Source organism: Nicotiana attenuata, unplaced genomic scaffold (genome assembly GCF_001879085.1).
Source record: "Nicotiana attenuata strain UT unplaced genomic scaffold, NIATTr2, whole genome shotgun sequence".
NCBI classification, from domain to species: Eukaryota; Viridiplantae; Streptophyta; class Magnoliopsida; order Solanales; family Solanaceae; genus Nicotiana; species Nicotiana attenuata.
Window position 1 is genome coordinate 284,529 of NW_017670347.1, and position 26,654 is coordinate 311,182.

At 38.1% G+C, this 26,654-nt stretch overlaps 1 protein-coding gene, 1 long non-coding RNA gene and 3 other non-coding genes across 6 annotated transcripts; 3 read left to right on the plus strand and 2 right to left on the minus strand.

Annotated features, from left to right (window-relative positions):
* The first annotated feature begins 14,880 nt into the window (after positions 1-14,880).
* Positions 14,881-20,659, plus strand: LOC109238179 (uncharacterized protein YKR070W-like). 2 transcript variants are annotated; one of them, XM_019404610.1, is made up of 9 exons: positions 14,881-15,106; positions 15,181-15,284; positions 16,596-16,631; positions 17,348-17,421; positions 17,609-17,649; positions 18,030-18,101; positions 18,193-18,397; positions 20,177-20,272; positions 20,598-20,659. In XM_019404610.1, exons 1-9 carry the CDS (start codon positions 15,012-15,014, stop codon positions 20,631-20,633), a joined length of 759 nt encoding a protein of 252 aa, XP_019260155.1. In that variant the 5' UTR covers positions 14,881-15,011; the 3' UTR covers positions 20,634-20,659. The 2 variants fall into 2 exon arrangements, with proteins under 2 accessions (XP_019260155.1, XP_019260156.1); XM_019404611.1 differs by lacking the exon at positions 20,598-20,659 and having other exon boundaries at positions 20,164-20,267.
* Positions 20,660-20,820: 161 nt separating this feature from the next.
* On the plus strand, positions 20,821-22,106 carry LOC109238180. Its single transcript, XR_002069709.1, has 2 exons — positions 20,821-20,957; positions 21,773-22,106. It is a non-coding gene; the product is annotated as an uncharacterized LOC109238180 (long non-coding RNA).
* Positions 22,107-22,981: 875 nt separating this feature from the next.
* TRNAQ-UUG lies at positions 22,982-23,053 on the minus strand. The gene has a single exon. It is a non-coding gene; the product is annotated as a tRNA-Gln (tRNA).
* A 1,141-nt stretch (positions 23,054-24,194) lies between these two features.
* Positions 24,195-24,282, minus strand: TRNAS-GCU. Its single transcript has one exon. It is a non-coding gene; the product is annotated as a tRNA-Ser (tRNA).
* Positions 24,283-26,001: 1,719 nt separating this feature from the next.
* On the plus strand, positions 26,002-26,073 carry TRNAR-UCU. The gene has a single exon. It is a non-coding gene; the product is annotated as a tRNA-Arg (tRNA).
* The last annotated feature ends 581 nt before the right edge of the window (positions 26,074-26,654 follow it).

Genomic DNA, 26,654 nt, shown 5'->3' on the forward strand with positions numbered 1-26,654 from the left:
GAGGTAAAATACTCGGATTGGTTAGCAAACATAGTGGTAGTCCCTAAAAAGGGGAACAAATTAAGAATGTGTGTAGACTATAAGGATTTGAATAAGGCGTGTCCCAAGGACTCTTTTCCTTTGCCCGACATCGATCGCATGATAAATACCATGGCCGGCCACGAGATCCTCAATTTTCTCGATGCCTATTCCGGGTACAACCAAATACGAATGGACCCGGATGATCAGGAAAAACCCTCCTTCATCACTACGTACGGCACATATTACTATAACGTGATGCCATTCGGATTTAAAAAACACCGGTGCCACTTATCAACGCCTAGTAAACCGTATGTTCGATGAACAAATAGGGAAATCAATGGAAGTTTACATTAACGATATGTTGGTCAATTCCCTACGAGCAGAGGACCATTTAAAACATTTACAGCAAACCTTCAACATATTGAAGAAATACAATATGAAGCTGAACCCGGAGAATGTGCGTTTGCAGTTGGATAAGGTAAATTCCTCAAGTTCATGGTATCCAGCCGGGGAATTGAGATCAACCCCAACAAGATCAAAGACATCGAAGATATCATAGTGGTGGACAACGTAAAGGCCGTGCAAAGGTTAACCGGGCGCATAGCTGCCCTGGGGCGATTCATCTCAAGGTACTTCGATATGAGCCACTGATTCTTCTCGATACTGAAGAAGAAGAAGAAGAAGAAGAACTTCTCATGGACCCCGAAATTCCAACGGGCTTTGGAGGAACTCAAGAGATATCTATCGAGCCCACCACTGCTTCACACGTCGAAGTAAGACGAACAACTATACATGTACTTAGCAGTATCGGAGATAGCGGTAAGTGGAGTCCTGGTCCGGGAAGAGCAAGGTACGCAATTTCCAATTCACTATGGTAGCAAGACTCTGGTTGAGGTCGAAACTAGGTACCCTCACCTAGAAAATTGGCGCTCGCTTTGCTAAGCGCCTCTAGGAAACTGAAACCATGTTTTCAGTGCCATCCTATATGTGCTGTGACTACTTACCCATTGCGAAATATAATGCATAAACCCGAACTCTCGAGACGATTGGCCAAATGGGCCGTGAAAATCAGCGGGGATGATATTGAATATCGACCGCGGACAGCCATTAAATCTCAAATTTTGGCAGATTTCGTGGCCGACTTTACACCGGCCCTAATACTCGAGGTCGAAAGAGAGTTATTGGTAAACTCGGGGACGTCTTCCGGAATCTGGACCCTCTTTACAAATGGCGCCTCAAACCCAAAAGGGTCCGGACTTGGCATCGTATTGAAGCCACCTACAGGCAATGTAGTTAGACTTGGCATCGTATTGAAGCCACTAATCTTCATGGTACGATCCGCCATTGTAATCTCATAGATGTGGATCTTGGTTGCCCATTTCCCAAAGTCTTGAACACCGAATAGGGTATCAAATTGATACTTGCCCCAAGAACACTAAGAGCTTTAACAAATTCGGCACTTCCAATGGTACAAGGGATTGTGAAAGCGCCGGGATCTTCCAATTTAGGAGCCATTGAATGCACAATTGCACTCACTTGATGAGTCATCTTTATAGTTTCACAATTCATCGACCGTTTCTTTATCACCAAGTCCTTCATGAACTTTGCATAACCGGGCATTTGCTCCAAAGCCTCAACCAATGGCGCATTAATAGATAGACTCTTCATCATGTCAATGAAACTTTTGAATTGATTCTCGCCATTTTGCTTGGCAAGCCTATGAGGATATGAAGGAGGAGGCCTAGGCATTGGTGCCTTAGCCTTTTGCACTACCGGTTCTGGTATGTCAACAATGTGCTCCCTAGACAGGTTCACTTCCTTTTGAGTCTCCTCCACATTTTATCAATCTGCACTTCATCATTTTCTCGCACCACATTGTTCGAAATCTCATCTTCTTGTGATACTTTCTCATCATTCACAAGTTTCCTTTGACTTGAGGTGGGTGCATCCCCACCTTTTCCACTCCTTGTAGTAACGGCCATGGCATGTCCCGTGTTGTTCCCACCCTTTGGGTTCACCACTGTGTCACTTGGTAGTGACCCCTTAGGATGAGTGTTTAAAGCTTGGGAGATTTGCCCCAATTGAACTTCCAAATTGCGAATTGAAGTGTTATGAGAGGCTAGTTGGGCATCGGAGTCGGCATTCTTCTCCATCATTTGTTAGAACATATTCTCAATTCGTCCCATTTCATTGTTGGAAGAGCTTGGACCATGGGAAGGATAGGGAGGCGGGTTGCTCAGTTGTTGCTACATCAAGGGCCTTTGAAAGCCCGACCCCCGATTTCCTTGATTATTGTTCCATCCCCCTTGGTTGTTGCCTCCCCAATATCCTTGACTATTGTCACTCTAATTGCCTTGGTTATTTTGACCATTCCAATTTCCTTGATTGTTTTGATTGTTCCAATTCCCTTGGTTGTTACCTCCATTCCAATTACATTGGTTGCTAGAATTCCAATTCCCTTGGTTACCTTGAGGTCGCCATTGTTGTTGATTCGGGCATTGAGAGTTGTTTCTTTGCCCTTGGAAGTTGTTCATGTATTGTACTTCCTCCTCTTGTTCATTGTAAGATTCATCTTGATCAAACCCACTATCATCTTGTACATAATTTTCCACACGGTTTTGCACTTAAGGACCATTTTGCCTTCTCTTGTTTACCATCATACTAACTCCCTCCATTGCATTGACTTGCTTAGGACCTTGCACTTGTTGAAGTTGAGCCTTTACTAATTGATTCATCGTGGTAGTCAACTCGGCAATTGCTTGCCCATGATCATGCAATTCTTTATGTAGGTGAATCATGTTTGGATCACCTTGAGGAATATTTGCTCTACTTTGCCATGACGATGAAGTATCCGTCATTTCATCTAAGATCTCACAAGCTTCCGCATATGGCATTGTCATGAAATTTCCACTGGCAAGTTGGTTGACCACGCATTGATTGGTAGTATTGATCCCCCTATAGAAAGTTTTTTGAATCATAGCCTCCGTCATGTCATTGTTTGGGCACTCTTTCACCATAGTTCAGTACCTCTCCCATATTTCATGCAAAGGCTCATTGGGTTCTTGTTTGAATGCTAGAGTCTCGTCTCTAAGAGTAGCCATATGCACGGGAGAAAAGAACTTGGAAATAAATTTCTCACCAATTCTTCCCATGTATGGATAGAATAGTTTGGCAATCTTTCTAACCAATCCAAGGCTATCCCCCATAGAGAGAAAGGAAATAGCCTCAACCTTAAAGCATCATCGGAGACGTTTGTCTGTTTACTCCCCCAACAAGTGTCCACAAACCCCTTCAAGTGTTTGTATGCATTTTGATTCGGAGCCCCGGTGAAAAATCCCCATTGCTCTAGCAATGTGAGCATAACTTTCGTGATTTGAAAGTTTCTCACCCTAATGCGGGGCTGGACTATGGCACTTGCATACACATCATTCGGCAATACCCGGTGTGGAGCTGCTCTTGGTGGAGGTGGGGGTGGAACGGGAACGTTGTCTTGAGGCGGTCGGCCTCGTCTATTTGCTTGAGGTTCAAGAGGAACCTCTTAAACTTAGTCATCTTCCACGTCCACATCCCCCATAGGCATGTTTCCAAGAGGATCATTGTTGTTGAGATCCATTGTTTCCCCTACAATTGTTTCACAAAAAAGATTAGTAACATGGAAGGAAAAGAAGACAATTCACACACAAAACAAAATATATAGCTAAATCCATTTTTAGCTCCCCCGCAAAGGTGCCAAAAATTGATCTTGTCAAAGTCACACCTCTATTTGAGGTTATGAAGTCGATAGCAATAATAATACCCTACAAGGAGTCGGGATCGAATCCACATGGAGCTGAGATGGGAATTAGTAGTATATTTGGATTGAGCACATGAAGTATCTGGATGGCACTTTCACAAATATGGTTTTGTTTTTACTTCTAAAATTATGCTAAGAAATGCAATTCTAAAGATATAAAACTAGAGAATATTGTTTTTTGATGTTTTTCAAAGATATAAAAAGGCCTAGGGCTGTGACCATGACCTAGGTGTTTGCCTAATGGGATAAAGACTTTTATGTTGTTTTGTTGACTAGGGTGTATTATAGCTCACAACACTATGTTGCCCACTCAATACCTCTCGGTCAGAGAGTGGTTTTGCCAAATTTTACTTTCTCAAGACCAAATGGGTATCTACCAAAACAGTTGATAATAGCTCAAGTCGGGTTGTTACTATCTCTAGGTTGAACCCTTTAATTGGGTTAATCAATCTCTCAATTGACCTAATTCCTTATTAGCTAGGTTAACCTAGACTGGGTCTCTCTTTCTCAAGAAGAGACTAAGTCAAATAGGCATAAATTAATATTTGCAACCATTAATTTCATAATTAGAGCATAAACCTAGCTAAATAACAAACACCCATTCATAAACAAGCATAAAATTAATCACCTATAAGGTTCGCACACTAGGGTTAGGTTACAACCCTAGTTAAAAATCTAACTACTCATAGTGGGTATAGAAGAAAACAAAGAAGAAAAGATGATCAAACTTATATTGCAAGATTAAAATATGAAAGCCCAATGTTAAATCACCAAAATAAGCTAAAGTTTCCTAAAGATGTATGGAAAACGGCTACAGCACTTTGAATATTCAAAACTTGACCTAATTTTTTGAAACTATTCTATTTATACAAAGCAGGAATTTTCGGACAAAATTACCCTTTCGGAGGTTCTGCGGCCGCACAATTCCATGTGCGGTCCGCACGTTGCTTCAGTATTAACAGGAGTTGAATCTGCGGCCGCAAAATTCTCGAATGCGGGTGCATCTCTCGTATTCTGTGGTCCGCACAATTCTTGGTGCGGCCGCGTAGGGCTCTTCTGCGGAGCGCATATTTCTGAGTGCGGCCACGTAGCTGACTTCTGCGGCCGCACAATAATTATGCGGTCTGCATTTCCTTTCATCTTAAAAGGATAACTCTCTGAACTTCTGCTCTTGGTTAACTTCTACGGCCGGACAATAATTGTGCGATCCGCACATTGCACTAGTCCTCTGACATGAATGCCTTAACAATCTGCAGCCGTAGATGAAAATCTGCAGTCTGCACTTGAGCTTCTGTGCTTGATTTTTTCCTTGAGTTCAGATCACTTCTTCTTGAGTTGGATTTCATCTTAGTGGCTCATTTTTCAATATTCCTGCAATTAAGCATATTGCATCACTTTTCAGGAATACAATTAAACATTGTTGGACTAAAACGAAAGCTAAAAGGCGCTAATAAGTAGTCAAAAATCCCCACTTATCAGTAACCAAGCACCGAAGGTAACTAGCCACCCCTACGGGGGAAGAAAGGACTCGGGCATCCTCCAGAATTGATATAATAATAGATCGCTTCCGGTTAGGATCCACGCTTGGAGCTGGGAACCGGTTGACTAATTTTGGGCTTGAAGAAGGCCCGCTTGTTCCCGAAGATGGACTCTTTCTTAGAACCTCTAATTCACCTAATCTGGTGATTTCATCCGTGGCGGTAGAATCCACACTATTGAAAAAGCTGCGAAAGGGGTCGTCCACTCCATGGCCCCCTCGTTAGGGCAAGGTTTCACTACCTGAGCCTCATTGATCATAGACTCTGTGAACGAAGGCGACTCGGTGATGTCTATCACAGCGAGTACATTCTTTGGGGCACTACCCTTATCCCGGGAAGCCTCGACCACGGCCTCCACATTGGCCTCGACCACGGTCTTCACACTCCCCCCGACCACGGTCTCCATGCTGGCCCCGAACACGACCTCCTCGTCGGCCTCCCTGGCTAGAGGCAGATCAGCCTCACCTCTGTCAGAGGCTCCTCATCCCTCAAACTGTGACCGCACGCGGGCCACCAGTTTAGAACCTTCTTCTTCTTCTTCTCCTTCGGATTCGTCCCTCATCCAATAGAGTGAATCCGAAGGTGGAGCTCGAGCGCTGGTACCTTTTTTAGGCTAGCGCACCAGCTTTCTTTTTGTTTTCTTCTTATCTGAGCTTCGAGAACTCGAAGCCCTCTTTCTTTTTTTCTCATCACCCTATCTCGGAGCAGGGGACTCGGCTGGGCTATCCTCGTTGCCGGATGAAGGCCTTATTGCGACATCCTTGGAAAGACCTACAAAGAGAAACAAAACGAGTAAGAACTCAGCAGCACGTCCACTCAAGAAAGGAATCTCACCATGAGAACGGGCCTCCCGCCGGCCTTTTGAAAGTTTTCGCCATGCGCGTTCAGAATACGGCTTTTTAGAGAAAATGCCCTCGACCCACTCCTTGAGTCGAGGGACTGCGTTTGGGACCCGAGCAACAGCTGCATCTCTACCAATCACCGATAAGAAAGAAGGAAAAGAGAGTAAAAAATAAAATTTTGGGAAAAATGAAACTTTACTTACGTTTTGTGTTCCACTTCTAGGGGAAAGACATGTACTCGGCTGGAATCAGGTCTGAGGTCCTCACTCGGATGAATCGGCCTAGCCAACCTCGATCCTGATCTCCATCGATGCTCGAGAACGGGGCTTTACTATCCCGGTGTGCAAGTTTAATCAGCCCCCCCCCCCCCCCAGCTCGAAAGAGTCAGGGACTGTATAGGCGCATAAGGTGGTCGATGGTAAACGAGCATCCGTCGATCTTGCTCACAAAGAACCGGAGAAGGATAACGATTCTCTAGAACAAAGGGTGAATCTGGATGAGGCACACCTCGTACCTTTTGCAGAAATGGATAATTATCGATTCCAATGGGCCCAGCGTAAAGGGATAAGTGTAAACACTTAAGTATCCCTCAATGTGGGTAGTGATATCTTCATCGGGCCCGGGAACCACCACGTCTTTGCCGACCCAGTTGCAATCCTTTTTAATTGTGGGGAGAATTTCTTCAGTCATCGAGCAGATGTACCTCGAGACCTTCTCAACCCCGATCCGGTACAGGTGAAGGTTTTTCAACCTTAAAATCGGCGGTTACCGAGCACCTGCCAGGAATGAACGTGCTTAGAGGAGGTTCCACCGCTAGTTCCTCGCCGGCCGGCCGTGATGAAGAAGTAGTTTCTTTTTGGGGAACTATTTTCGACAGTTTTTGCCATTTCTTTTAAATGGAGGGAAAGAGATGTAAAAGCGGAAGTTAAAGGGATACACTTAATGGTTTGAGATGAAGACAAGCGAAAGTTCTTACAAAGATCTTTAGAAATCAGATACAAGTGGTAGAAGATATGGAGATTTCTATAGAACAAAGAGTAGAGAAGGTTTGGATGTAAAGTTTGAATGAATGAAGAAGGGGGTATTTATAGTTTTTAAACGGCGGTTCAAATCCAAGAGTGGACGACCAGAAGCTGACAAGAATTTAATGCCATTAAGACGTGAATGACGAGACGTTTCGTCCATTTTGTCGTTTTTGACACAGAGTATCGAGGTGAGAATCGGAAGCTCATATCGTTTCTCGTCGTTTACTCTCAGAAAAAACGAGGGGACTATCTGTATACGGTAGAGATCGGGCTCATCCACTACATGACAGATCGGGCTCGGAATGTGAGAGATTGAATATCGACCCCGAGTCCCATCGAACCAGAATACGAGGTCAGAATGTCCGTCCTTGAGGACAACGAGTCCATGATCCCTGAATCGACCCTGACCCCGAGCGAGCTCGAGGAAACATTTCCAGTATAACCAACAGAAGACCGAAACAATAGAAGGTCGAAGTATCCGGGACCGGTCGGATATTACGGCAGAAATCTCGACACGTATCAATAAGGAACCGACAAATCAGCAAGTCAGGAGATTTTTACCTTTTATAAAATTGTACCTAAAGTAGGACTCCCCTACTATATAAAGGGGGTCTGATTACTTGTAAAGACACATTTTTACACGCATCATAAGCAATATACTCCTATTTTCTCTTTTAAGTTCTTATTCAATTGTGTCTTGACACTGATCAAAGTACAGTTTGTTCAAGGGTGACTCACCTATCAAGGTTGTAACTGTTCAATTCATGTGGTTTGAATTTACTTTATCATAATTTATTTCAATTGCAATTTAATTCATCGATCTGTATCAATTTAATCCACGTATCCTTAAAACCACTTACAAATTCAATTGTTATCCGATTTTGAGGATAAACAGTATAAAATTTAAGGAATATTTATTCTGAAAAAAAAAGATGACGTGTCATGCCACTTGGCTTAAGCTAACACGTGTATAGCAGAAACATGCAATTTATTCTTGAAATATGTAGTAATTGAGAAGTACTTAGTGATAATGAAAGGTGTTGCTCCACGTAAACCTTGTATAGTTGGTGAATTTGTAGATTTCAAGCCTAAATTATGAGGTGTATATATTTTTTCAGTATTTCCTATTTATTATTAACTGGCTATCCTCCTCCTCCTCCTCCTCCTCCTCCTCCTCCTCCTCCTCCTCCTCCTTCTTCTTCTTCTTCTTCTTCTTCTTCTTCTTCTTCTTCTTCAATTTACTTTTTTGTTTTTTTGTTTTGCTTTTTCTCTAATATCTTTCTCCTTCTCTTTCCCAATTTTCTTAATTTTATTTCCTTCATCAAAACTAACAATTTTTCGTTGATAATATTAAATCTAGTTGAAAACTCAAAACCCTAAATAATCGTCATACCAAAAAGATATCAATCAATAAGAGGAAAACTAGATACAAATCAAGGTAGAATTTAATCAATGGCAATAAACCTAGTTTAAAATCCAAAATCCTAAAATAATAGTAACACCAACATAAAGACGCAAACATCTGAAAATGAAACGTAGACCTTATTTCTTTTACTTGTTCTTTCTTCTTCCTTTTTTTCTCCTCTTAAACAGTATTCTTGGTTGCCTTTATCCAATAGCTTTTTGTCGATAAGAATAAACCTAGTTAAAATTCTTATAACCTAAAATTATAGTAACACCAATTTTTTTTTAATCTATGACAATATCTAATTGCAATTTATGATAGAGTTTTTAGTTAATAAGAATAATTCTAATTGCAAATTACGACAAAATCTGTTAAGATGAACACTGTGGCAGCCATTGATGAGATAGAAGCTCGAGTAAGGACAAGAAGAAGAAATTGACAGCTAAGAGAGAAAGAGAGAGGCAGTCGAATAGAGAGATCTTTTGCAATTTTTGGTTTTTTGTTATATGTCCAAAATGTACAATGCATACACATATATATAATCTCAATCTAAACCAATCCTCTAACCGACCTTACTCCTACTGTGCCAACCGACTAACTATCTCTATGTGTTTTTGTTCTCTCATGATACATGGGATTGTCTACAATTTGTAATGCAGCCTTGTTGTCACAGTGCAACTCCATAGGCAACCTTAGGTTCACTTGCAATTCCTTCAGTAGTCCCTTCAACCAAACTAGCTCGCCTACTGTATTTGCCATACTCATGTACTCTGCTTCTGCAGAGCTTCTTGAGATAGTGTTCTACTTCTTAGCCTTCCAGGAAATGAGTGAATCTCCTAGCTTAATACAATACCCTGTCACTGATTTTCTAGACATAGGACATGAGGCCCAATCAGAATCACAAAATGCATATACTTGTTCTTCACTTTTACTGGACATAAGCAATCTCAAACCTGGCTGCTTCTTAATGTACTTTACAACATGCAATACTGCTTCATAGTGTGATTTTTTGGTGCATGCATGAACTGACTTAGGCATTAGACTGCATATGAACTGTCTGGCCTAGTAATTGTGAGGTATAATAGCTTCCCTGTTAGTCTCTGATAACTCCCCCTGTCTACTAATGCCTCATCATGATTGCCTGTATTGGTGCAGCTATCAAACTCCATACTTGTGAGCTTCAGATTCTGTTCCATGGGTGTGTCTTTTTGTTTTGAGCCTGCTAAGTCTGTTTCTGAAATCATCTCAAGTGCATACTTCCTTTGCAACATTAATATTCCTTCCTTTGACCTAGCAAATTCAATACCTAGGAAGTATCTTAGCTCTCCTAGGTCCTTCAGTTTTAAGTTCTGTTGAAGTGATGCTTTAGCTTGGTTGATTTCTGTTAAATCATCTCATGTTATCAGGATGTCATCTATATACACAAACATTATAACAAACTTGTCTTCGACCAGTCTAGTGAACAGAGAATAGTCATGTTTGCTTTGTTGAAAACCAGCAATTATGAGGGCTTGTGTGAGTTTAAGGTTCCACTGTCCAGAAGCTTGCTTCAACCCATAAAAGGATTTGAGTAGTTTGCACACTTTAGACTCCCCCTGGCTACCAAATCCCTAGGGCAATGTCATGTAGACCTCCTCATCAAGATCCCCATTTAGGAATGCATTGTGCACATCCATTTGGAAAATGGGCCAATGCTTCAGTGCAGCAGTAGCTATAACGGTTCTAACAGTTGTAAGCTTTTCTACAGGTGAAAAAGTATCATGGAAATCTAGACCTTCCTGCTGCGTGTACCCCTTAGCAACTAGTCTTGCCTTAAATCTTTCCACTGACCCATCAGCAATGTATTTGATCTTATACACCCACTTGCATCCAATGGGAACTTTCCCAGCAGGTAGGTCTACTACTTCCCAAGTGTGATTGTCCTCTAGAGCCTCAATCTCAAGCTCCATTGCTTGAACACAGCTATCATCTTTGGTTGCTTAAGAGAAAGTGGATGCTTCAAAATCAGTAGAGAAGGAGGCAAAAAAGGATTGATAGTGTAGAGGCGGGTGAGCATAGGAGACACGATGATGAATAGGATAGTTGATGCAATTGGAGGTAGAAGGAAAGGGTGGATGGACATAGTCTGTTAACCAAATAGAAGGTTTGGTAGTTCTTCCTGACCTTCTAAGAGGAACTGGAGTATATTGAACGGGGGGTGGAGAAGCAGAAATAGAGTTAAAGGGAGCAACAGGAGCTTTAGGAGATTGCGATTCAGAAGAATCAACAGATTGATCATAGGAAGAGGATATGAGAGAGGTATCAGATATGGAAGCTTGTTGAGGTGAGTGGTCAGATTGTTGAGGTGAATGATTAGGTGAGGCAGTGTTAGGGAAGTCTGTAGATGGTGAGAAATTCAAATATGGAGCTATAAGGAACTGACTTTTAGAAAATTTGAAGGGAAAGACATTTTCTTGAAAGACAAGATCTCTACAGAGGAAATTGTTAGACTCAATATCATACAGTCTGTAGCCTTTTTGTGTAGATGAGTACCCCATAAAGATTGCAGGAATGGATTTAGGGGTAAATTTATCATTGAAATTGGGTTTTGTGGCATAACAAAGACATCCACGGGTTCTCATATGGTCAAGCTTGGGTGGCTGACCATGAAATACTTCATAAGGTGATTGACCTTTTAATGTTAGACTAGGTAATCTATTTATAATGTATGTGGTTATTAGGATACAATTTCCCCAGAATCGTAATGGTATATGGGCTTGAAACCTTAATGATTTTCCTATCTCAAGAATGTGCCTGTGTTTTATTTCCGCCACCCCATTCTGTTGTGGAGTATGAACACTGCTACTTTGGTGGACTATACCTTTGGATCTAAATAGGGTAGAACATAGAGAATTGAAAAATTCATGCCCATTATCAAATCTGAAAACTTTAATAGAAGTAGAAAATTGATTGTGTATTAACTACAGAAAATCAACCAATACAACATAGACATCACTTTTCAATCTTAATAAGAATGTCCAAGTCATTCTGGAGTAATCATCAACAAGAGTAAGGAAGTACTTGAAACCATTGTTAGTGGACATTGTATATGGACCCCAACCATCCATATGAATAGACTAAATGGAGAAGTTGCCCTGGTTACACTACTAGGAAATGGTAATCTAACTTGTTTGGCTAATGGACATATAGTACAAGTATTATTGGTTGACTTAGACACATGATCTTTTATTGTAGGTATTTTCTGTAGAACAGCAACTGGGACATGGCCTAGCCTTTGATGCCACAAACCATCATAATGGATTTGAACTGAAGAAGACATACATTTTAAAGAGAGAGCAGCAGCATGTGTAAATGGATTGAGGATGTACATGCCACCCCTGAGTCTACCAATACCCTTTACCATGACACTGAAGAGGTCCTGAAACAGGCAGAAATTAGGATAGAAGTTAACTGAGCATTGTGTACTTAGAAATAGAGAGGAGATTATATTTAAAGTCAAGCACGTATAACACATTTTGTATAGTTTGTGTAGGAAGTATAGGGTAGGATCTAGTGTGAGTGATTTTGGTGTTATTTCTATTAGGTAATTGGACACAGTTGGGTTGGTTATTTGGTACAGTCTTAGGATTTAGTAACATGTTCAAAGATGAAGCCATGTGATTTGAAGCTCCAGAGTCAATAATCCAGTAATTTTGAGTAGTATTAGATATACCTTCCATGTTTGTTGTTTCAGTTAGCTCATTCTCCTTGCTCAGTAACTTTAGAATCTGTTGGTACTGCTCTAAGGTAAACATTGGTACTGTTGGTGATATTATATTGTTCAGGTTTTCAAATTGCATCTCCCTTTTATCAGTCATACCCGCATTATGAGTTGTAGGTATTTGGTTGTGGTTCTTAAATCCACCTCTTCTTCTGTTGTCAAACCTAGAATTGGAGGGGTATCCAATTAGCTTATAGCAGTTTTCCTTCTTATGGCCCTTCATGTGACAATAGTCATAGTAAAGATTAGTGTTACGCTTAGGCATTATGTTGGTTGCATTAGCTGCATCTAAGGCACTGCTGGAACCTTCCATAGGTCCACTCCCCAGAACATCACTCTGTGACATTGAAGTCTCAGTCATCCTCTGGCTTTCTTCCTGTATGATCATAGAGTATGCTTGATCAAGTGTGGGAGTGGGAATTATCATTAAAATTCGGCTCCTTTGAGGTGCATATGTGTTAATCTCATCAAAAATTTCATCAACTTCTGTTGGGGTAGAAAATCGACAAATAGCCTAGATCCCACACAATCACAACCAGAAAATGGTATAATTGACTCAAATTCAGCCCACAGATCATTCAACTTCAAGTAATATATCGACACACGGGAGATTCCCTGCATTAGACTACTTATTTCTGTGTTCATATGATAGACTTTTGTTGCATTTACCTTATCAAAACGCTCCTTGAAAGCTTCCCATACCTTTTGTGCATTGGATGAATACACGATTCCTTTCCTCAACTCCTGCGCTACAGAGCTTATTATCCATGATTGGACAATTGCATTGCACCTTTTGCGCTGGTGCAATTGAAAGCTATTAGCCACAAAAGTCTCTCTACCACACGTTCCATTTATAAATCCGATTTTGTTCTTCACAAGCATCGACATCTTCATCGATCTACTCCACTCCGAGTAGTTTTCCGTTCCAATCAGCAATCGTGGCACTAGTGCCACACCTGGCGTATCGGACGGATGCACATAGAGGGATCATTGCAATCAAGTTGCTGAGAGCTTGCATGTGAGGTCCCTATTGTGTTCTGAGGTGTATCAATCGCCATTTTTAGGTTTTAGTGTAATTTGGTAAAAACTTCAGCAGTGCAAGAAATTTGAATAAAAAATTGGGGGAATTGAATCAGAGAAGTGAAATATCAGATCTGAGCTTCCTACGAGATTGCTGCCACCAAGCGTTGTGAGCTTAGCTCTGATACCATGTTAAGATGAATACTGTGGCAGCCATTGATGAGATGGAAGCTCGAGTAAGAAGAAGAAGAAGAAGAAGAAGAAGAAGAAGAAGAAGAAGAAATGACAACTAAGATAGAAAGAGAGAGGCAGCCGAATAGAGAGATCTTTTGTAATTTTTGATTTTTTGTTATTTGTCCAAAATGTACAATGCATACACATATATATAATCGCAATCTTAACCAATCCTCTAACCGACCTTACTCCTACTGTGCTAACCGACTAACCCTACTAACTAATATTTCTTCTAGAAGGGTACTATCATAATTACATGGTGTACAACTATGTATTTCAACAAAATCTAATCAGTAATAAGAAACGCAGTTGTAAATGTCATCTATTCCCTAAGATTATAGACACACAAAATATTGATGTTTCTTTGGAAAATACCTAGGCGGCACAAAATTATTACCCGCCCCTGCCCATAAGTTTTTTCTCCTACCCATTTTTTTTAATACTCCGTCAAAGCCAACCAAATAAAGTCAAACTAAGCTACTAAACCAAGCTAAGTCAAGTCAATTCAAGCCAAGTCAAGCCAAATCCAGTCAAGCCAACCAATTCAAGCTTAGCCAAGCCAAATCAAGCTAAACTAAGCTAAATGGATAAAAAAAAGTTGGGATGAGTGTGAGTAGGTGGGTAATTAGTTTTAATTGGGTGGGTATATATTTAAATAGTTCTCAGATGGGTAGGAATAATAATTATTTTAAGCTCAATGAGTATTAATTGTTCCCTAAAAGAAACAAAAGGTATAAAAACACAATAATTTCAAAAAGGCCCAAACTTTTTTTTTGTTGTTTTAAGTTCAATTTTTAATAACCCTAATATATCAAAAAAAAAGAATTAAACTTCTTTTTACCAATCTAACGTTAGAAATTTTTTTAGAATCAAACGTTCAAAATTTGGAAGATGTTAAAGAAATACGATGATTTTCTTTTGTTCAGGAAGTGCTAGTAGACTGAAGATCATGAAAATAATAGAATCATCCAATAATTTAGATATGTAAGTCACAATGGTATTAAATTTAAGGAATTTTTATTCTGAAAAAAAAAAAATAACGTGTCATGCCACTTGGCTTAAGCTGACACGTGTATGGCGCGAACTTCACGCGACAACTCTTCTCGCCCGGAGACAATAAGAGGAATATTAAAAATCAGGGGTAATAAAGATATTCCACTTCATAATTTAGGGGTGAAAGTTGCATGAAATGATAACTTTGGGGATTTTGTATTAACCCAAAAAAAGAAAAGAAAAACAAAATATGTTCATTTTGGAAATGTGACTCCAATGGAAGTTGACAAAAGAGAGTTGTATGGTCCAGAAGTTCAAAAAGAATCTGTTCCATAAAATATTAAAATTGGGAGGGGAAACGCAAAAGGGAAGAGGAAGAAATGAGGTTTCGACTTAGTAATCAGCCATGGCCACTCTCTTGGCTTCGATTGCGACCTGCTTGCTGTTTCTCTCTGCTTCATTCGCTTCCACTACAGTTCTGTATCATTACATTGAAACAAACATATGCTTTTTTGTGTGTGTATTTTTCCTGAATTTGAGTGGTTGCAGGTCTTCATGTGGGATAGCATTTGATATAGATGGGGTTATACTCCGTGGCCGAACTCCAATTGGGAATTCTCCCAGTGCTCTCCGGAGACTGTATGATGAGTCGGGTATAATTTTATAGCTGCTTACAGTTAGCAACTTTTTGTTATGGATTAGCTTACATATATTTTTCTTGATACGGGTCAGTCTGTAGAGGGTCTAATTGCATGAACATTTTGGTTTGTTGGTTTTGCAAGTTGTATTTGTTGCATTTTACTAAGCTGAGATATTTCTACATTGTTCTTTTGGTTGAGAGTATGTTTTAGACATTTTACCCTCTGTTTGGATCATTATTCCCTATCGTTTTATAATGTATTGTATTGTATTGTATCGTATTGTACCGTATCATTTTATGAATACAATGTTTGGATAGATTGTATTGTTTGTTATTGTTAAATAATATTTTGTTGTTTGGTTTGACTGTATCGTACTGTATTGTAACTGATAAGTTTATTAAAATACCCTCAATTGTTTAAATATTAAATTTATCAAAATTATGTATAAAAATAATTTTAAAAAACGAGACAGAAAAAGGCAAAACAAAGGAGCACAACTAATTAGAATTGAGTTACTAGCAAATTAGGAGAAAAAAATAAAATAGGAGGCAACAAAACACCTTTAACATTGGTCTGGAAAAAAACAAAGTAGGTTATAAGTTGGAGATTTGGAGCTAAAATAGAAAAAAGGTAAAGGGTAAAATAGAATCATAGAGTAATAAGTTAGGGCATAATTGGAAAGAAAAATAGGAAACAATCACACCACACCAAATCGGTTGTTTCAAAAAAGGGGACTTTTCATTGTTCCGGAACAATGGATTTAACAATACAATACAACCAATTTTAATGAAACAATCAAAACAAACATTGTTTTGGGATAACAATACAATACAATACAACGAGGAACAACCATCCAAACAAGCTGTTAGCACTTTTTCTGCAGGTTCTATGCTTTCTTGGAGTAGTTTAGCCTTACAGAGATATACACATGTAGAAAATAGAGAGAACTTCTAATACTTTTCATTTGTATTTACATAATATTGGCATGAGATGAGTTTAAATGGAGTAACATGGTTAGTGAAGATTAATAGTCGATCCCAACTTGGTTGGGACTGAGGTGTAGTTGTTGTTGTTGTGCTTTTGGTCAATCTTTGTGTTAAGTGGAATCAAGTATCAACCTGTAGGAACAATTTCTATTTTATGAAATCTTTTGACTTCTAATTGTTGCTATGATGTGATATCATGTACACTTGTTAATAGACAATATTGACGAGAAAGAGATAGGTCTGGTCTGATGTTGATAAACATGCTTTGTTTTTTTTCATATACTGAATGATACAAGGTATGTACTTGTCACATCGTAATGCTTTATCCTTGATGCAGGCAATCTGAAGCTTCCCTTTTTGTTCTTGACAAATGGTTAGTACTCTCAATATAACTACATGATTTAGCTTAGCTAGTTGAGACATAAACCTTTTTTCTCTTGATCTAGTATATCTGGTTAGTCATTTATAAAATTGATCCAGCTATTTCAGATTCTTTTCAATCATTTTTGACTGAAATTTACTAGGAATTCATTATATACATCTAATTAACATCTCCAGTAGCTGAAATATTTGCTAAAACTGTAGTTTGCTTATCTGGTCGAAGGAATTTAGTGGTCAGTCTCACAGAGCCTCTGCTAAAAAGAGTAACTGGACACTAGGAGAATTTGACTAGATATCATGTCACATGTCCTCGTTCCATCTGTATGGTGATTAGTGAGGTCTAAAAATATTCGAATTATATCCTTCCTTTTATTGCTCACTAAAGCTGTAGTAGACATAGTCAGGTGTTCAGAATTTTTATCCTTGTTTCCCCTAAATGAATTTTGAACATCTTGCGTGGATGATTTCATGGCAATCTGTATTGGAAAAACTGCAGCTTCTAGCCTTCTTCCTGTTTTGACTTTATTTATTGTTAGCACTTCATAAAATGAGTTAATATCAATCTGTATACAGAAACTTTCCTCCTCTGTTTTACCATGTTGGCATTTATAGATGATATCATCATTACGTACAATTTTCAACAGTTACATTCTGTTATAAAACATGATAATGGGCAGCAAGTTTTATGTCGGTCTGATCTTGCTGCAGGAGGTGGCATCCCAGAGTCTAAAAGAGCTGCTGAGTTAAGTGAACTCCTTGGAGTAAAGATATTACCTGCTCAGGTAATCTTGCAAAACTGATGAATACTAGTATGCTTTTTATTATGTTGGTTCACTCTTCAGCTGAAAGCACCATCCTGGTTCTCCTGTTGCTTACATGGTGCTAACTCTTACAGGAGAGGGATTTCCTAAAGGAAAAACAACTCTTAGCAGAGGGAGAAAGATCTAAATTGTATGTTCATGGATGCAGGTTGTGCAAGGGCACTCACCTTTTAGAAATTTGCTAAAGAGGTAAATGCTGCATAACGTTATTGGAAGTAGGTCCTCTTAAATATAAACATCTTCCTGCTATGCTTAATCCTTCACTTAGTCGTCATTTCTGAAAAGAAAGGTGCCACAATAGAGAACTTTGTAAGGTGCCGTTTTCTGTGTTAATAGAAGTATTATTGTTGGAGAAATTAGAAGTGTCTACAAGTTTCAGATTTGCTGTAACAATAGTAAAATTTTCCTTGAATCGTGCAGATCACTAGCAATAGAGCTCTGTTTCTTTTGCCTTAGTCTCCTGTGCTGTTCCGCACTTTAAGAGTCTATATGAAACTACTTCAGTCTTCCAACTATACCACATAGATCCTGAAAGTCCGGAATTTTCAATTGGTTTTGTCTTTTACTAGATATGAGAATGAACTAATTGTTGTCACCGGAAAAGGTGAACCTGCTGAAGTGATGTCTGCATATGGTTTCAAGTAAGTTTCTAGCTTTTATTGGCCTTCATATTTTTGAAGTTCTCCTGGAAGCATTGATATTTACTTCTTTTGCTATCAAAACTATGGCCAGAAAAGTTCTCTCCCTGGAAGAGTATACATCATACTTTGATGACATTGATCCCGTAGCTCAATTCAAAAGATGGACAAGAACAACAAAGCCCTTTAATTGGCCAAGACATTCTTCAGAGTTGGCACCACAGATAGATGTTTACTCTGATAGAGTTAAAGCAGTATTTGTTGCCAGTGATCCTGTTGATTGGGGGAGGGATATACAGGTAAATTTGCTCCGAACTCTTGGTAAATGGACAAAGAAGATGGTTTTGCTTTCTACTTTGATCTTGAAGTAATAATTCCATTGTTATTTGTCACAACAGTATAAAAGAGTAGTAGGAAATTACAGGTGTATGTTTTTGTAACTCAGCCCATGATTGAAATTTACAAAATATGAAACACGTGTCTCACTTTGTAGAAGGGAAATGGAGGGAACGGGAAGAGATGGCCCTTATATATAGCTAACATTTTATCTCTGCTTGTTAGGATAAAGATCCTTCCTCTCTGCAGCTTCTTTGATGCGTTCTATATACATTATTTGTAGTTATAGATTAAGGAAAAAGGGTCTTTGGTCATATTCACTCAGCCAAGTAAGTAGTGTTTCATGCTCTACTTGTAGCTAAGTTTTTGAACAAGAAGCCATGTGCTGTTTATATTTCCAGCCAGTAGGAAATACCTGGACTATACCATCATATGCTTTTCTCAATTAGACAGGGTACTCCGGCACCAGCAACTTTAGCTATCAACAGAAGTAAGCTACCACATCATCAGAAGTTATTCCAAATGCTTTTACCTAAAATGCAGTGCTTTAGAGCTGCATGATAGAGGCGCAAGACCAATGAGAAATGATTAACAGATTGGTTGAAGACAAATTGTTTGCATGTATTGAACTTCTTGATATTGGTTTTCTTCCTTTCTTGGCATATTAGTCTAGCAAAGAAGCTAACATAATGGGACTGCATCTTTCTTCGCCTATTTGTTTCATCATGATAAAACCTTGGAAGAATACTACTAGAGAGCTAAAGTGTGCAGAAGAGAGGCTTTGTTCTTTGTAGTAGATGCTACTCATGTGAAGAAGAATTGAGACTGTGAACCACCTTCTTTTGCATTGTAGATTTGCTAGACAGTGCTGGGATTTTTTCCCAGTATATGTGGGATTTCTTGGATCATGCCTCATAGAGTTAGGGCCTTATTGGAGAGTTTGCAGCAACAGAAGACACATAAAGCATTAAAGCAGATTTGGAGAACCATCCCTCTATGTATATTCTGGGACTATTTGGCATTTTGGCTAGAGAGGAATAGAGCTTGCTTTGATGGGCAGTGAGTCTTTTTATTAGAATTGAGAACAAGTGTTTGCACAATTTGTTTCATTGGTGTAAGCAGTGGCGAAGCCACATGCTTGTAAGGGTGGTCAACTGACCACCCTTCGTCGAAAAATTATACTGTGTACGTAGGTAAAATATTACGTTTTAGAGGTATATAACATATATTGAACACCCTTTGTCGTAAATTTTTTTCACTTTTTTTAAATTTGAACACCCTTAAAGAAATTTCTAGCTTCGCCACCGGGTGTAAGAGCAGTGTGGTTGATAGTATTGATCATTACATGGATCTTCTGGAGTTGCTAAGGAAATACTGTAACTGACTGCATGGATATTCCCAGCAGTTATGTATTTCTTTTGGTACCAATCTGGTACTATTTTAATAAACCTTTACCTTATCCCAAAAAAAAAAAAAAAAAAAAAAAAAAAAAAAAAAACTAAAATAAGGTGTGCAGAGAGAACAGAAACTGAAGATGATCAATCATTTCCCCTTTTTTTTCCATACGGGAACTAGGGAGTAAATGAAAAGCAAAACAACTTTAATTGCATCCCCCCCCCCCTCCCCCGGGGATCCCTCTCTCCCTCTTCCTGTAATGGTGTTTCCCTTGCACATACTTTCTCTGGTCTTTCTCTAATTTACTCTCATGTATTCTTCTTCTGCTTACTAGCTGAGTGATACAGGTCCTCTGTGATATTTTGACATCTGGAGGTCTTCCTGGGAAGGAGTGTGAGCATCAGCCATATTTATACTTTGCTGCCGATGATCTTGAATACCAGGTTGCTAATAAAGTTAACCCTAGATATACCCCACTCACTTATGTTAGAGTATCTGTACATCTGTAGAGCTGCACCACCTGCACCACCTGCACCACCTTTTATGACATTTTTTTGTCAAAGATGATTCTGCGTCTTTTCAAGAATGAACTTAATCATGGAATCAAAGGAAAAACATTAAAACCAGCATGCATTAATCATCTAGTACCAGATAGGAGATAGTTGATGCTTTCTTTTAACAGTTTCTATTGTTCTCTACATGCATCTCCGACACTGACATTATGGGCCAAATCTGACCTTTCTTCTTATTATGAATGTATATTTACAGAATAGCTTCTATTCTAGCCTCTTGAATGATGTTTGATTATTGAGAGTACTAATCGGGTGTCAACTTAGGCAGGCAGCATTTTCTTGCGAGCGTCTTGNAAGAACAACACTACAAAAGTAACATAATAAAAACTAAATAAAATAAAAATAAAAGGAAGCAGTAAAGTTAGGTTTAGTGGCTTGCTAACATGATTCATCCGAGCCCTACTACAGACAGATTGCTTGAGATCGTCACTATCTTGAAGTTATTTGTAACGAGCATACTGTTCAATTTTAGGCAGGGCATCCGTGGTTTTCAATTTTGACGAGGACTGGTGTTTTCAAGGAAAGAGGAAATCATGCAGAATTTCCTGCTGATCTAGTAAGTTTCTATTCTGTACTGATGCATGAGTTCCCTTGCTCATTATCAATTCTTGTGCTTCAATTTTCAAAGTTGCCTTGCTCATTATCAATTCTTGTGCTTCAGTTTTCAAAGTTCCCTTGCTCATTATCAATTCTCTTGCGTCAATTTTCAAAACTCCCATACCCCTAGAATCAATCTTTTTGATGCAATTACTACTGCGTTGGTTCCATGGCAAGGTAGAGTTACTTTTTGTCTTTTGGTAAGACCGAACAAGTAAAATAGATAATTTCCCTGAACAACCGACTTCAGAGGGACAAAAAAAATGATTCCGAGTGTTTCTTTTTCACTTGCCCTCTTTTTACTAGACCTCATTCCCTCACCTTCAATTCTTCTCCACCCACCATTCCTCTTTTACCCTATGTTGTGCGGACTCTCCAAAATGCTGCTGCACCCGTGTTGAATCCTCCAAAAATATACTACTTTTGAAGGATCCGACACGAACCCGGTGACATTTTCGGAGAATCTAAGAAACATAGCTTTAGCTCCAATCAAACACCACTTTAGTTTTCCACTCTAGTGAATGATTTACGTAACCTTTGAAGCCCTCCAACATCATTCTGTCGGTAGGAGGCAAGTGTGTTTCATAGAATTTACTCTCCTCTTCCTTTGGCCTCTCCTATGTACTTCCCTGAGAGAAATTTAGATTTTAACTGTGAACCGAGTTTTCATTTGAATCTCTTGAGAGGTTTGAACGTGAATCATCCTAACCTTCCAAAGTCTGAATTTTATATCATGCATAAGCACCAACTCATTTTTATTTGCTGCTTCTGCAGGTGGTCGACACTGTTGAAGAGGCAGTGGATTTCATTTTGAAGAGAGAGTCTAGTTAGCAGCATTGGCAATTTTGTTTTCTGAATTGCTGCCATGTTGCCTTTGCTCATAGATGTTTGTGATTTTCAAGTTGAAGTTTGTTAAAAGTAACTCAAACAGTAATTTGTATTCAGGTCTAACATTATTTTTACCTAACTTGAACTGCTGTCTTTCTAGGCCCCCTCTCTTCTGAACTCAGTACTGTTGTAGCATTCATTTTACACAATATTAAAAAAAAAGTTAAATTGAAAATAGAAGATAGCGTAGGTTGGAATTGAAAGAGATGGAAGTTTATTTTGACAGATGACTCGTCTTTCATGGTACTAGCTCTTTGTTGGCCACGTTTTCCTGAAATGTGACAGTTGTGTTATACAAGAAAACTCTGAAGTAACAGCCTAACTGCCTTAACTTACACTCCCTCCTGTCCAAAATAAGTGATTTTTCCAGATTTCAAGAATAAATTAATTATTTTTTTCTACATTGCCCTTGGAGTAAATAGTGTTGGAGTATGTGTTAGAAGTGTTTATGTGAAGAGATAGTAAAGGTTAACATTTTGAACCGGATGGAGTAATTTTTGTGTATTAATGAATGTCTCCACAGGTTCAATTGTCGCTATCTCACCTTTTCCTGCCACCTCAGTGTAATTAAAATTTATAGTAATTAATGACTCTTTATGAGAAGCTGGTAAAGTTATGTTCTTTCCATTTTAAAATAAACCATATCTCTACGTAGCTTAGCACAACTAAAGGTTCGATTTGCTTTTCGTCTCAGTAATGAACATTACTACTAATTTTTTAGGAATTTTTACCTCCTATAGTAAAGGTTAACACTTTATTTATTTTAAATAAATACCATTTAAAAAAGTTATATTCTATAAATACCTTTTAATGTTTATAGCAAAATATCTAATTTTGGTTACCTCCTACCCTAAGCCACTAAATACGCTATTCAGTTACACTATTTTCTTTCTCTCTCTACTTTGATACATGCCATTCTCTTCCCCATTTCCTGAAAACACGATGCTCAATCTCAATCCAACGAGAAACCCTAGCTCTTCCTTGGTGGTAAGACCNAAAAAAATCAGAAACAAGAATCACATTCCAGCTAACATTTCGATTTTAAACAGAACATTGTTAAAAAAGCAATCTATATTCTCATAGAATATATATGTTCTGGGACGGAAGGATTCGAACCTCCGAATAGCGGGACCAAAACCCGTTGCCTTACCACTTGGCCACGCCCCATTTGGATTTCTATTCGATACTAAGAAAGTATATTGCTTGTTTTGTTTGTTTGTCAACTCTAGTCCAAATATCTATAGAATAGATTAGATTGGTACTAGGATTTTGCGATGTTTTTGGTATGTGTAGATATAGAATTCAACTTAATTTATTGATCATTACATATAATTCAATTAAGATATTGTATGAAAATATGATTTTTTCGATTCTCCTTTGAGAAAAGGAGGATTTTTGATTGGGTGGGTTCAAAGAAAAAGAAGTATTTTTTGTTTACCTTACTTACTTTCCTTTTCCTTATATCAATAACTCAATCAAAATGCAATTATCTCCAAGAACAAAAAGTCTGTTATGCTTAATACCTTGAGTTTGATCGGTATCTGTCTTAATTCGACCCTTTTTTCGAGTAGTTTTTTCTTCGGCAAATTGCCCGAGGCCTATGCTTTTTTGAATCCAATCGTAGATATTATGCCAGTCATACCTCTGTTCTTTTTTCTCTTAGCCTTTGTTTGGCAAGCTGCTGTAAGTTTTCGATGAGATCCTTAATAATATCCTAGAAAATTCATGATTTATTCGAGAAAAAATTCTAAAATAAATAAAATCAGATAAGCTTTACCCTTTGAAACCTCGATTCAAACATTGAAATTCTTGGATAGTCACGAGAAATCCGGCTTAACTTATTTCCTTATTTTTTGACGCTTTCCTTTCCAGTGAAAGACCTTATTAGGCTCCTCACAATACCTAATTGTGTATATAAAAAAATTTTGGTTAATGACAAACTCTTAGTAGAAAAGAATTTATGAAAATTCTTTTAGAGAAAGAGCTTCATTGCCTGGTGTCAAACTAGCATATGCGGTAGAAAAATGGATGATCTATTCTCTTTTTTTCAAAAAAATCATCTTGGAGATTGTGTAATGCTTACTCTCAAACTCTTCGTTTACACAGTAGTGATATTTTTTGTTTCTCTCTTCATCTTTGGATTCCTATCTAATGATCCCGGACGTAATCCTGGACGTGAAGAATAAAATAAAAAGGGTTTTTCCTTGCTTGATTTTCCAATTTTCTTATGATTTGGTCTATTCCACACATTTAACTAAGAATAAGAACAAAGGATTTCGGAATTTGAAAAAAAAAATCAAGTCATCAACGGAAAGAGAGGGATTCGAACCCTCGGTACGATTAACTCGTACAACGGATTAGCAATCCGCCGCTTTAGTCCACTCAGCCATCTCTCCCAATTGAAAAAGATAATTACTACATGAGATAGCACATAAGATAAAGGAAAGAATCCTTCTTTCTCTCTTTTCTTCTTTCTATATTATATAGATATGTACAACTTTTATCATCAATTTCCTTTATTTCTTTATCTAAAGTAAAGGAAGGGCTCAGAAGAGCCAAGAATATCAAGAAAAATAAAGAAGACCTCTTTTCTTTGTCTTGATTTTGTTCGAAAGGACCCTCTTATTCTCATGGCCTGGTCTGGTCAGTACCCAGCCGGGCCTCTTTTGTTCCAACGAATTTGAATTTGAAAACCAAAATGCCTGTTATAGTTGTAATATTTCATTTTAATTGAATAGTTAATATTCAAGCAACAAGAAAAAATTCCCATTTTTTGTAAAATTTTTGTAAAAGTAAAATAAAATATATAAAATAGAAAATTCGATCAAAATAAAAGTCTCATTTCTCTTTCTGCTTTTTTATTTTATGTTTACCACCTTGCTGGACTAAAAAAAAAGAAGCTTTCGAATATTCCACAATGCATTTTTATGTTATGATTTTAGTGGTTTTGACGAGCCGTATCTCTATCAAAACTCCTCCAGCAAAAGAAAAGATAGAACTTAATTCTGTAATTTAGTTATTTAAATGAACCCTCGTTTCCGAATCTCATCAAATTGGAATCCCCCCAGGAAAAAAGATCAACACTCTAATTTGGATGATTCTGTGACGACCCTATCTTATCCTATCTTGATTACCACAATCCCCCTGTTCGACAAAAGTTGCATTTGTATACAATAATCGGATTGTAGCGGGTATAGTTTAGTGGTAAAAGTGTGATTCGTTCTATTATCCCTTAAATAGTTAAAGGGTCCTTCGGTTTGATTCGTATTCCGATCAAAAACTTTATTTCTTAAAAGGATTAAATCCTTTTCCTCTCAATGACAGATTCGAGAACAAATACACATTCTCGTGATTTGTATCCAAGGGTCACTTAGACATTGAAAAATTGGATTATGAAATTGCGAAACATAATTTTGGAATTGGATCAATACTTCCAATTGAATAAGTATGAATAAAGGATCCATGGATGAAGATAGAAAGTTGATTTCTAATCGTAACTAAATCTTCAATTTCTTATTTGTAAAGAAGAAATTGAAGCAAAATAGCTATTAAACGATGACTTTGGTTTACTAGAGACATCAACATATTGTTTTAGCTCGGTGGAAACAAAATCCTTTTCCTCAGGATCCTATTAAATAGAAATAGAGAACGAAATAACTAGAAAGGTTGTTAGAATCCCCCTCTTCTAGAAGGATCATCTACAAAGCTATTCGTTTTATCTGTATTCAGACCAAAAGCTGACATAGATGTTATGGGTAGAATTCTTTTTTTTTCGAATTTTGTTCACATCTTAGATCTATAAATTGACTCATCTCCATAAAGGAGCCGAATGAAACCAAAGTTTCATGTTCGGTTTTGAATTAGAGACGTTAAAAATAATGAATCGACGTCGACTATAACCCCTAGCCTTCCAAGCTAACGATGCGGGTTCGATTCCCGCTACCCGCTCTATATCTATTTATTCTAAATATTTTAATCTATTCATTAAATCTAAATTAGTTATTAGTATTAGTACATCATTGAATATACAATTCCAAAAATTCTTTCACATTCCGATTCTTTCTGTTTACTTTTTCAAACAAAAGTTAAAATACGAAAAAAAATCAGAATGAAAAGCGTCCATTGTCTAATGGATAGGACAGAGGTCTTCTAAACCTTTGGTATAGGTTCAAATCCTATTGGACGCAATTTATTTCCATATATATATATTTTTTAGATTTCGATAGCAAGAAAGACTGTTTGAATATTTGAATTCATTCTTAATCTGTTGTGATATGTTTATAATTGTCTTCACTGTTTACTGTATTATGCTACTGGTTCATGTTGCTGTGTTTATAGCTTTACTTTGTGCCTATTTAGGATTTCTTATTCTTGGACTTTATTTATGTTTATTACTTTCTGGGTTGGAAGTACTCACATTACTCCATGCACCTTGTGTGCAGATTCAGGCGCAGTAGAGTGAGATCTTTCTCTGCCTAGCATCACATTCGGGAGATTTAAGGTAGCTGCAAGTTGACGTTCGCAGTCCTGATCTTCCTTCCATTTTATTTATTTGTTTCCGCATTTCTAGAGAACAATATGTAGTAGGTTAATACTCATGCATTAGAGGCTCAGACTTGTGACACCGGATTCTATGGGCTAAGTAGTACTCTGTATTTTGGGCTTTCAGAATGTTTGAATTTATTTCAGGATTTCCGCATTTAACTTGTGGTATTTTAGTTGTGAAAATTGTGGAGTAAATGTAGCCCGGAGTCTTAGTTGTCAGCAG

What these genes read in the sequence shown, in the direction of transcription:
- LOC109238179 (XM_019404610.1), top strand. Translation starts at nt 15,012, where the DNA reads ATGAGGTTTCGACTTAGTAATCAGCCATGGCCACTCTCTTGGCTTCGA. An exon ending in TTTAGAAATTTGCTAAAGAG is followed by an intron (nt 17,650 to 18,029) that starts GTAAATGCTGCA and finishes GTCTTTTACTAG; the next exon opens with ATATGAGAATGAACTAATTG. An exon ending in ATGTCTGCATATGGTTTCAA is followed by an intron (nt 18,102 to 18,192) that starts GTAAGTTTCTAG and finishes AACTATGGCCAG; the next exon opens with AAAAGTTCTCTCCCTGGAAG.